At 44.8% G+C, this 12,290-nt stretch overlaps 1 protein-coding gene across 1 annotated transcript; it reads left to right on the top strand.

Moving 5' to 3' along the window:
- The first annotated feature begins 536 nt into the window (after positions 1–536).
- LOC135905661 (alpha-ketoglutarate-dependent dioxygenase alkB homolog 4) lies at positions 537–5,838 on the top strand. The gene has a single exon (XM_065436608.2). The coding sequence runs from the start codon at positions 1,188–1,190 to the stop codon at positions 2,157–2,159; it is 972 nt and encodes a 323-aa protein (XP_065292680.1). The 5' UTR covers positions 537–1,187; the 3' UTR covers positions 2,160–5,838.
- The last annotated feature ends 6,452 nt before the right edge of the window (positions 5,839–12,290 follow it).

Raw genomic sequence — 12,290 nt, forward strand, 5'->3', positions numbered from 1 at the left:
ACAGTGTCGGTGCTGCAATTGGCTCCTAGCACGTTATTGCCATTTACACGTATGTGACGCGCGTATTTACACGTATGTGCGACTGGCCATTGTCATATTCATGTAAATGTGGCTACTAAAACAAACTTTCGTTCACTCAGGGCCTTTGAAAGGCATAATTTGGTTATCCAGGCCAGACGGTTTCTGGGCTTGAGTTTTGTTGTAGGAGCATTATGACAGCTCACCTTAAAGGTATGCTAGAAGGAAACGCTTAATCAAAAGTATTCTTTCAGAACTCTCGTTTCTTCTTGATTTTGCGGTAAAGGGTTGATTACATTCGGGAAAAAAAACGAAGGCTAAACTTCTACTTTCGAATTTCGCGCCACAACCTCTGCGTCGTACGTAAGTGTGATGCGATTCATTTAAATGCATTTTCTCGCATTGAGCCGTTGTGGCGCAGTAAAAGATCTTGAAGCTTTTCAAGTTCACTCTTTGGTTCATTTAGTATACGATGTAGGCTCTCTTTACTGATAAAGTAGTTATGACATCGAGGCTATAACTAGTACGCGAGCTTCAAGGTGCCGTTTCCACTCGCATTTCCTTCTTGCTTCCTTTCTGGTTTTTCAGTCCACCTTTCACGGTAAGATTTCAGCTTCTCTTGGTATCCTAGAAAGCTAATATAGAAGTACAGACCTATATTTTTCCTCTTTAGTTTAAGAATTCTTAGAAGAACCGTTTCTGTATTCAAGCTACAGGTAAAGCGAGCGTGATCGGGCCAACCTGTATGCCTTGCTTTTATTAATAAATTATTGCTCCTATTCCATGCACATCGCCAGAAAGCGGTTTCCTTCTATGCATATTGATATTCTCTAAAGTGCGCTCGTCACAACGGAGTAAATACGAAAAGAGAAAACTAGAAGGAAGGTAAAGCAGCTGCGCGATGTGCGTTGAATTTTGTAATTGTTTCTTGCACCACGGCCCAACCTAGAGAAACAAGAACACGCGCGCTTTGACAGGCGCGTTGTGTTTATACTGTCGCCTCGGCAACGTGACCGGAAATCCGCACCGCCGCCTAGCGTGGTTGGTTTGTCCGGAAACGGTAAAGAATGAAAGCAATCAATATGGCGGCGCCCAGCACCTTGCTTTCTTGAACCGTATGGCGTGCCCCCCGACTCTACCGGAGTAGCTTTTTTTCTTGCGCCTCGACGATGGAACCCAAGTGTTCCTGCAAGGGCGTGAGAACGTGTCTCGCTTGCGAGCAAGTCAAAGAACCCAGCAAACACGCCATATCCAAACGAAAGGTGCGACATCCGTTCACCTTTTGCACCGACTGCAGACTGTGTTGGCCGGGATGGATAGACAACAGTGAATCGACGGAAAGTACTCAGAACAGCCACGACGGATACTCCCCTCCGCTCAAGGTGCCGGGCATCGAGGTCTACGAAGAGTTCCTGACGCGCGACGAAGAGGCGATCCTCGTCGACGGCATCGACGCCCACGAATGGGTCGGATCTCAGTCGGGTCGCCTCAAGCAAGACTTCGGGCCCCGCGTCAACTTCAAGAAGAAACGCGTCAGGGCCGGCGAGTTCGGGGGCCTACCGGCCTACTACACGAGCGTCGAGCAGAAGATGAGCCGCTGCCCCGTCGTGTCCGACTTCGAGGCGGTCGAGCTGTGCAACCTCGACTACAGCCCCAAACGCGGCTCGTGCATCGACCCGCACTACGACGACTGGTGGCTCTGGGGTCACCGGCTCGTCACCTTTAACCTCTTGTCCGACACGGTGCTGACCCTGTCGCGCCCCGAGCAGCACTGGATGCTCACCGACGAAGACCTGATCGACGAGCCGTCGGCGCCTGCCGCCGACTATTGCCCGCAGCCGTCGGTGACCGTCGCGCACGACAGGGGCGTCTGCAAGTCGTGGAGCGAAGACTTCAAGGACTCCGTGTCGGTGCGGACTCCGCCCCGCCTGTGTGCCGTGCAGGTCGCGCTGCCGCGCCGGTCGATGCTGGTGTTGTACGGCGACGCGCGGTACAAGTGGCACCACTCGATCCTCAGGGACGACGTGACGAGTCGTCGGGTCGCCATGACGGTGCGAGAGCTGTCGGAGGAATTTCTCGAAGGCGGCGCCTCGTGCGATTTCGGCGCCGAGCTGCTCGAAATCGCGAAGTTGCGCGTGTGAAGGTGTGCGCTTTTTTTTTTTTTTCCACGCAGCGTGACGTTTGTTGGCGTTGGTTCGTTGCTTGCCGTGCTTGCAAGGTTTTGAGTGAGGCGGCGTCTCTGTATAACTTGGGCTGCTCGTTTTAGTATTAGCGGGGCCAAGGCGTGACCCTACGTTTCATAGATCGGGTAAATGCATCTAGTCCGTGCCATTGTTAAAAGCCTTTTAACCTGAAGTATTCTGTTGCTTATAACTTTTTTTCTTGGATTGCCTGCTTCGCTCAGACGAGCTCGAGAGAGCAAAGACAAGAACGGCAGGGAGGTCAACAAGACAAGCACCCGGTTTGCTACCGTACACTGTGGGGTGGGGGAAGGGGAATAAAAAGAGGAAAAAAAGGGAGAGAGTGAGCACTGAGTGCGTGTGGGAGGATGCACAGGAACACTATGAACGGTCTCTTATGTCAGTGCAATTCAAGTATTGTCCTAGTGCACAAATCACTTTCGGTGCCAGTGACGGGTGTGGGCATGGTCCGAGTATCGTTGGCAGTCAGCAGGGCGTCGATCATAGCAATGGCCTTGGTGATGGCCCTCCAGACAAATTCACGCTTGGTGCGAAGTTGCTCCATTGGCGGAACTTGAGGGCCAGATGCCAGGGCCGGTTTCGGCGCCACTTGAAATGTAGCAAACGACGACGGGGATTAGACTCGGACGTCTGACTCATTCGTCAACTGGCAGCAACTGAGCGATAGGATAGGATAGTATAGGATGTCCTTCTAGGATGGCACATACCCACTGTGGGGGATTGGCTAAGATTTGGATAGTAGTACAAAGATTCGGTTAATACAGAAATTCATGAAACGTCAAGAGGAAATAGTTAAAAATAGCAGCTGAAGAATTTAAGAAAATCACCTTGGCACAGCTATAAATTCCTCCGCAGCTGAGCAAACATCCCTGTGGTAGTTTCCAAGAGAGGAGGCTCCTAGAGAAAGAATATTTAGAATTGAAAAATTTAAACCAAGTTGCCTGGATGAAAATTACGTATGGTCTCATCTGCACAGACTGGGCAAGAGGGGAGGGTGCCAAACCAGCCTTGTGAGGATAAATCTTTAATTCTGGTGTTCAATAGTGTAACGGGGTGAAAATTACTTCACTTTTTCTGGTGTGAAAATAATTTTTGTGCCAGAGGAATAGAAGGTGTCTATATTCTGAAAATTTTGCTATAGCTGGGTTCAAAAACTGAGCGGGCAGTGCCTGCGGTCACCACTCGTGCTCGACGCACCTTTATTTGCCACAAGCCAGATCTCAGTGTTTGGGTCTGTTTCTTTACAGCCTGGATTAGACTGTTCAAGTGAACGCCATAAGCTGCGAAACAGTTATGGTGGAGAAATGTGACAGGTTCCTACTTGTTGCTGGGGCTAATTGATTCCTGCTTTTCATGGTGTAATGGGATGCGAGTCAACATACAGTGAGAACAGAAAACAGAGTCACTTGGCTCTGTTGTGGGACTGTTGAGTGGTGCTCTTTCCTGTCCTGGTCATACATGATTTTGTTTCACATCCTATTACATTACTACATCATAACCAGCTATGAGATAATTTTTGGCCATTGTGGTTGTGTAGTGACATTGTTTCAGTGACAAACACCTATTAGCAGATATGTGTAGTAGGAGCATACATAGTAACATTACTGCGTAATTTCTAAATTGCAAGTATTGAAATTACTTTCACAAACTGAGTTTCTTCAAAACATGCAGCTTAGTAGCATGTATAAGAGCACACATTGACGACATCATATGCAATTGGAGCACAACAAATGCTTCTGCAGTGCCTTGACTATATTGAACTAGTAGAGATTAGAATCTTATTTATTATATATGAACATGGCCGTGCATACTAAAATTTAGTGTTGCATAGTAGAAATGACCCTTGGTACCATAAAAGCCCCGTATATTAGCAGAAATGTGTGCAAATGAGGCCAAGGAGCATGAAGTCATTCGGGGTTGGAAACCATATCAAGCCTTAAGGATTTGCAACATTTGTTCTCCTAGAGCTGAAACAGTTATGTATCAAGCCTATCAAGTTAACAGTCTTGTATAGGTGTGCTATCTGAAAGCTTTGCATTCAATTCATTTGATGACAAAAGCGAGCTTGTGCAAGCTCGCTTTGCACTAAACACTCTCTTTAAAAAATTAGCGGCAACTATACAAACACGAATGAAGCAGAAAATAATGCACAACTTGCACGGTTTGCGTTCAGAACTGAAAGTCATAAGACTCACAAAAAGAAAGCTTTGCCATGTTCTTTCACAGAGGCAGGGTCATCATCAGCTGCAGTGATCATGTGATTATCCCGAACGTGCTCAAACATTTGGAGATTTAACACCTTACAAACATGTTATGTGCTTAGGTACCAAAGTATAGGTTGGTTTGTTAGCCGAGCGTGTTTGATTTCTGTTGGTGCATAGTTTGTTGCGGTAAGCGTGGAGTAACCTGAAGGGTAATCTGGAGGCTAATCTGTAATGCAACATTTATTTACTTTTTCTTCCACCTTGTATTGCCACATTCCAGCGGCTTAAGTCAGAGAACGTTGTATAGACTTCTCACATAATGCCTACAACCCTGTGCGCACACTGGTTTCCTGTCACCATTGTGAAGGGCAGATGTGTGGGCGAGCACAGAATGCAAATAGAAAGTTTGTGAGCCATGTGGGCTCTGCTACAGACCATGTGAACCGTATTTCACACTAATGGTAACATTTAAGTACAGTTTAACGGAATATGTACAGTTCAAACATGGCTAATTATCCATTTTTCACTCTCGTGAGCTATAGTGCTGTCTGAGCTGCGCGTTACTCACCTGAAGCCGTGTGGGCAACAGCAGTTCCATTTCTTGATCCAAGGATAATATATGCTGGGCAGCGGTGACTCTGACATGCTGGCCTGATCATGTGGCTGAATACTCTGTAGCGCCTGCGAGACCATTTTGTATGCGCTAGATGATGGCACTAGATTGCTACACCAGTACGTAAGATATTGCAGCATGCCACGATTCTTTTTTTTTCTGTAATTTGGTTTGATGGAATCAGGAACGACGTAAGACTGCACAAAAGTTGCAGCTAAAGCTTCTTTTCATCTGTTGTCGCATAGCAATAGTCAACAATGCTTTTGCGGTGCAAGCACAGGAAGGGGCCAAGAAATATTCTATCGAGATATATCATGTTGCAAATAACCAAGCTTGCATTCAACGGAGCGTCTTATGCAGCAAACGTGTAGTATGCTGTAGCAAACTCAATGGGACCTGTGGCAGCACCTGCGCAGCCCAAACTTCCTATGTGAGTCCTGCACTCACCCGCACATCTGCCCTTCACGATGGTGGTAGGAACGCAATGTGATCACAGCGCTGACAGTTATGCAAGAGGTCTGTACTATATTGTCATTTTTTTGCGAGAGCATCTGAAATTTCCCAGAAATGTTTGGCTTTTCTTATTGGTCATGTATTGTTATGACTTGTTGGTATAGTGATGTTTTGTCATTTTGACAACAAAGTTTGTTTACTGTGATGAACTGGTAGTAAAGACGTAGTTATGGTAGTCTTGTGGTCCTGAGCAGACAGCAAGAAGCTTGGTCTTCCTTCTTGGCAAAAACATGTTAACTCTTTTGCCGCCCATGTTGTTTAAATAAAGAATAGAGAGAAACTCCCAGAACATCGATATCTTATGGCGCAGTTAAATCAGCACAGTAAAGAAAGGGAAATCATTTCAGCATAATCTTTTTGTTTGAAGTTCAGATTGAATATTTTGTCACAAGATGACTTTTGTGCACTGCTTGAAGTGCACTGTGTGAATGTACAAGAAGTTTTCAGGCATTAGAAAGAACTACGAATTTTTCAACCAGCAAATGTCACCTCCTGTATCAGCATTCATGCAGATGTAGTCGCAGAAGGCTACTAGCATCAACTCATCTCCATTGTTTTCCACGTAATACGTCTTCTTCATCAGGTGATCCTCACATTTAATGAAACAACTTCACCCCCTTACTGTCATCATCCAGTTTGCAGTGAAATTGTTAAGGCAAAAGCCTTGCATGCCTCATCGTTCACTTCTCAATGGCTCATACCCTGTAATATGCGTCCACACAGGGAAGGTACAAAAACTATCATATATGTCTCATACCTGTAAGCAAGCTAGATGGACGAGAAAGTGAATTAAGGTGGATGATAAAGAGAATTAAGCGGATGACTAAGCAAATTAACTGGATGACTCTGGCGAGTTAAAGGAAATAGAATTAAGATTGATGACTAGGCACATTGGACTAATCAAATTAAGAGCATGACGCAATAGTGCTGCGGAAACCCGCAAGGTGGAGAGAAGTAATGAATAAAGGGAAAATCGGAAATCCACCCGATCGTAGGAATTGATACAAAGGAAACCCATACGGCTGCCTCGAAAGAAAAGCCTCAGAGTTGAAGAAACATTCGTCCTGGTCCGGGACTCGAACCCGGGACCACCGCCTTTCTGGGGCAGCCGCTCTAACATCTGAGCTAACCAGGCGGCTAGCAGATGGCAGGGCGAAGGCGAATTTGTCGACAACACGAAGCAAAGGCAAGTGTTTGATGCAATAGTTCTGCAGAAACCCGCAAAGTAGAGAGAAGTAATGAATCCACCCTTTGTAGTGATTTCTACGATCGGGTCGATGTCCGATTTTCCCTTTATTCTTTAAATTAAGAGCATGGCTAAGCAAATTAAGAGGGATGACTAACTAAAGTAAACTAAGTGATTTAAGGGGGATGGCTACGCGAATTATGGGCAATGACTAAGCAAATTAAGGTGAATGTGTATGGAATGTGTCCCTCTTTAATTCATAGCATGGCAATTGGGTGTTTGCCTTCAAGTCATCTTAGGGATAACGTAAGACCCTGTGACTTCTTTTTCATGTGAATTTAAAGAAACTTGGAATCTCCACACAAACTTGCTTTGAGTGATATCATTACAAGAAGCATTTCATGATGAGGATGCTGCTGTTTTTTTTTGCCAGCTTTTCAGATTGTTTTTATTAGTTGGTGTTCTGTTTGCTGCTGCATCATCTGTGACAGAAGTGAACTAGGCAAGTATATATGCTCAGCTTCCTTTTGATGCAGAAAAATTGAATGAGTGAATGACTACAGCATTTATTAACACACTACTGGCTCTCTGGCCTAAGTGTGAAGAAGGGGGTATGGGGGAAAGGGAGAGAGAGGAGGGACACCGTGGGACCAGAGGGCTGATCCCGAGAACCTACAGCTTCTCTAACGAAGGGGGGTGACACCTGTTTCGTGGATGTGCCATACACTGGGACCGATGGCGAAGGTTTACATGGGGCACACTCAAAGCACAGGAAATTAAAACTGTTATTCAATGCTCATTATGCTTCAACACACATGGCAGCATTTATTCTGGTGCAGTGAGCAATCATTTCATTTCGGCACTAATAAACTTGGTATGGGGCAAAAAGTTGGAGGATAACAAAGAAGCGAAGGAGTGTGCTATGAGTGATGGGATGAAAAATGGTAGGCGTAACATTAAGGGGCACATAGCAGAAATTTCACGAATGAGAGGCCAAGAGGGTGTAACTAATATACCATTTGAGACTAAGAGGAACAAATGGAGTTGCACATGCCATGTAATGCATAGAGCAGATAACCATATGTTTATAAGAGCGACAAAATGAGTGCCAAAGGAAGCGAAGCACAGTTGAGGATGACAGAGAAATAGCTGAGGTGGTGGAATTAGGAAATTTGCAGGCCTTCAATGGAGTCGAAAGAAGCCTTCATTCTGCAGTGTAGATAACGTTGGGTTATGACGAGTGTAAAGTACACACTGTCAGACTGTTTGAAATCAGAAAGCTTGAAAACTCATTGAAGCTTCTACCTTGAGTACATGCAGTGTAGTGTGGTTGTAGCTTTACTGTTGCCCTTGCTCAATCTATGTTTGCACGTCTGTGGAACCAGCACCTTGGTACTAGAACCCCTTAACATTCCTTTACCTGTACATAATGTGGCCCAGTAAAAAGGGCTGTTGCAGAAGTGGATTAATACAAGAGTGAATAGGAATGTAAGGAATGGTACAAGTTATGCAACTGTGATGATGGTAACAGAACAGCGTAAACGATGAAAATAACCAAGAAAACATTGAAGTAATACATTTGTCATAAGCCACTGTGGATAAAAACTAATCAGTACAGTTTTTATTGTCAAAGAGCGCTGATACAAATTCACTTGGGGGAACTCATTTTCTTTTTTGCAAGAGGCATATTTTACTTGGGACATCAATTTTTTCACAAAAGTTGTTGAATGACCAAGAGAACTGAAACACGAGATCGCTAATATCAATATCCTGTAAGTTACACATAGTCAAGCATGTAAAGTGGACAAGACTGATACACAGCGCCATGCAATATGCCATTTGTGAGTAGGACTTTCATGAAACCCTCATAAGTACAGCAAAAATTTCACGTAAGCTATAAACTTGTTTATCAACTTGTCTGCTTCAGATGCCCCAACAGATGTAAAACCGCGATGGATGTTTTTGTTGCAGAATTGCGTATATCTAAATTTTGTGTATCAGCGTTTTTGGAAGGTTCCTTTTTTTTTTTACTTCGAGGGCCCTAAATATATATCGATATCCCTTGTGCAATAAACGTCCGAAGAATCGGCAAGTCCGAAAAAAACCTAATGCATCGAAAACTTAAATTGCCACAGCAACGTCTGAAGTAGTTTTGAAGGCCTGCCAGTACATTTACTAGGCGTCTCGATACTTGCACTGTGACAGGAAACGGCGGTAGCGCGTGTATAATTAAGTAACATATACATGTCCCTTGACAGTGGCTCCTTCACACACTTGATATGCTTGACCGCAATACATTGTGTATGCTTCACCGCGTAGCAACGCTCTGTTGCGGCGAAGCTGACTTTTGGGAACCGGCATTATGTAACGCTTTCTAGACCATTGCCGTGCTTCAAAGCCATCGGCGAGGATGGCGAAGGCGGAGTCGCGGCCATTGCTGACAGCATCGAATCCGTTTAATGAAAAACATGGCACTGAACTGCAGGAGGCTTGGTAGCGAACGTCGAAGCAGCTAGGGCTAGCGTTGCGGGCTGCACGACCACGCACCAAACACCATGTGGCCAAACAAATGGCTACAGTGGCCATGATTCGATACGGCTGCAAGAAGATCGGCATGCGAGAGTGCTGGTTCGAGGCTGCGAGTTAATCAGAATAATGGCGGTTACGGCTTCGATTAATGCCGTTTCAAACCAACGCTTTATTTCGAACCTGCAGTCACGCCAAAATGTCCGAAAAATCGGATGGAGAAAGGCTTCAGTCCGAAATTTCAGAGGTACGTACTCATACATTGGTCTTATAGGATACGTGTCGCGAAGGTGTCCGAATTCTCGGGCATGTCCGAAGAATCGTTCGTTGACTGCATATTGAATTCGTCCACATCGGATGCTCTGACATGTGGGGCTCATTTTACAAAGCTGCAGTATTACCTGCTTTTGGTGCAGAGTTACGGATTTTTAAACTTTGTACGTCACATTCTTTTGAACAGATTTTCGGCGGTGTTTGTAAAAAGCTATGAGACCTTATATCAGAATTTTATTTCCTGAGTTTGGCACAATTTATCGTCTTATTTTAAATGCAGCAAATTTCGTTCAAATCGGTTCAGCAGTTGTCTAACGAGAGCATTTATGTATTCTATATTGTATGAATAGATAAGTAGGGCTTGGCCCCGAGCTAAAGCCTCCTAGCTCTTAAACGTATCCATATGGGCAAAATAATGGATAGCGTTAGCATTATTGCGGAACTGTGAGCTTTAATATTTGTGAAGGTCCTGAAGACGCAACATCGAAACATGGAGGGTACGCTTCAGAGCACGCTGGCAGCGATAGAGAGGTCACGTAACGTTGCAAATAAGCTTTAATGTGCATAATTAAGCGTGTGCATTGTTACTTATTGCTTTTCCTCTAAAGATGCCTTGAACGATCTCTTCCATGACTTTGTAGCACTGACGGGAATCTTTGGACAGACAAGGTCAATGATGCCGCGATTTTCTTATGCAGACGGTATGCCAATACAAACGGCGAATACCAGAGTTTTGTTTAATTCTAGCTGGCCATTTCCTTGTTCAAGCTTGCTTGCTTAACGTGTTTCTTATTTTAAATACGGTCACCCCTTGGTGTTGACCATATGGATGAAAGGGGTGGGGTGTAACGATTATGGGCTTTGGTGTCAGCGCAGTTGTACGTATGTGCAATGAGAGCGTCTGCTGTCGCCCTCGTGTTATCCTGCACTTATATAAGGCAAAAAAATAATAAAAGAAACTTCCAGGATGTTATTTTTAAAATGAGGACGTATACTGTGAGTGGGGTTCTGACTTCTGCAAAGTAGCAGAGTGGGTTTGTTGGTATGGCATCTTGATCTGAGTTTCTTTAGCGCGAACAAGACTGGACACAAGAAGACATACGTGGCGCTAACATAAAGAGACCCGATGCACTAGAGATAAAGTTGACAAGAGTAGCTGACCAGATGGCCCTTGCGCCAATAAACACCACACATTCATTCATAGCTGACCATAGGGCGTTGTGTGTCCTGTGTGTCTTCTTGTGTCCAGTCCTATTCGCGATGAAAAACTAGGGTCTGACTTATTAAGTTTCCCGTTTCATATTGTTTCAAGGTGTACGGGACAATTAAGTTCAGTGGAAACCCGCGAGGTGGTGCAATTTTTGGGAGAGGGGAAAATTGTCATCACCTACTAGCCTAAATGTTCGTACTTTTTTTCATGGTAAATTGATGCGAAGTTGGGAGGGGGAGGGGCGATAATTACGCAGGGATATTTTCTGAGGGAACGTCCAAGGTGCTAAATAGAAAAAAAAATGAGTGGCTGCAAATTGGGGGAGGGGAGGTATCACGCCAGCTATTGTGAGCTCAAAGAAAAAAAAATACTTTCGACCACTAATTACCTCTGTAATAAGAGCACAGGTTAGTGGGTTCTAAACAAGCAGCAACTATACAGAGCCCCTTCATTTGCTTAACTAGTTGCTAAACGCCACAATTTGTAAAAGTCATCAGGTTACCTGGCGAAATTGTGCACGTGTTAATTATCTGCATTTTTTTGCGCGCTATGGCGAGACAGGTTCGGAAAAAAAAATGAAACGGCGGTAACCTCGACTCGGCTGCCAGGCGCAGTCACCGGCCGGAACGAGTAGACGACAGTTGCTGCAGCAGTTTTCGAATGTGTGATGATTACTCGGGAGAAGACAAAAAAAGTTTCGGCAGAACCCATCTAGTTAGCTGACGGTGAAAGTTGACGTTAATGCGATTAGCATTGATGCAAAGTGTAGTGACACACCGTATCGCCAACGCCAAAAACTCGCCACTCACGAGGCGTGTATACAGCGGGGTTCCTCTCTCGCGCTTCAAACTGGACAAGTTGCGCCATCTGGCGACGCCGCCGCGAAGTCCGCGCGTGGCGCGTGTGTGAATGTATACCCGGACAAGATTGTCTAAATATATATGACGCTAGTTTAATTCCTACCAGCACTGGATACATTTTAAGAATCTTTTATTTTTGTCATAAAAGATAGCGGCAGATATCCAGTGCTATATATGCATACTCACCGATGAGTGACATATACCACTGGAGAGCGACATACACTGGGGCTCAACCTGTGTCCGATGGTTCGTTTCGAACGCGGTGATCCAAGTAGGCAGGAAAATTGCTGTAAAAGACGCAGGTATATGTTTAGCTAGACAGATAGCCCGTGGAAAGTGTGTGAAGTATTCTATGAATAGTAATCGCAACAAAAGACTAATTTTTAAAGCGAATAGCTTTCTTTGCCCATTTCTCGTGGTTGGTCGGGGGTCGATGATCGAACTCGGTAAAGAGAATTTTCGTTTGGGCTATTCACTTACATTGACACTATCGTCGATAGTTTCTGCACATTTTTTTTTTTTGATGGCCAAGGGGGGCCTGCGAGCATTATGCAAGTAACTACGGTACACACTTACAGTATACATTCGTCCACGATGGTTTACGGCACACGGTAGTTGTGAAAAAAAAAGACTATTGCCGCAAAGCCTGGGCACATATAGCCTCGACTTCAAAGTTTCAGTATGTG

The sequence above is a fragment of the Dermacentor albipictus genome, chromosome 7 (genome assembly GCF_038994185.2).
Source record: "Dermacentor albipictus isolate Rhodes 1998 colony chromosome 7, USDA_Dalb.pri_finalv2, whole genome shotgun sequence".
NCBI lineage: Eukaryota > Metazoa > Arthropoda > Arachnida > Ixodida > Ixodidae > Dermacentor > Dermacentor albipictus.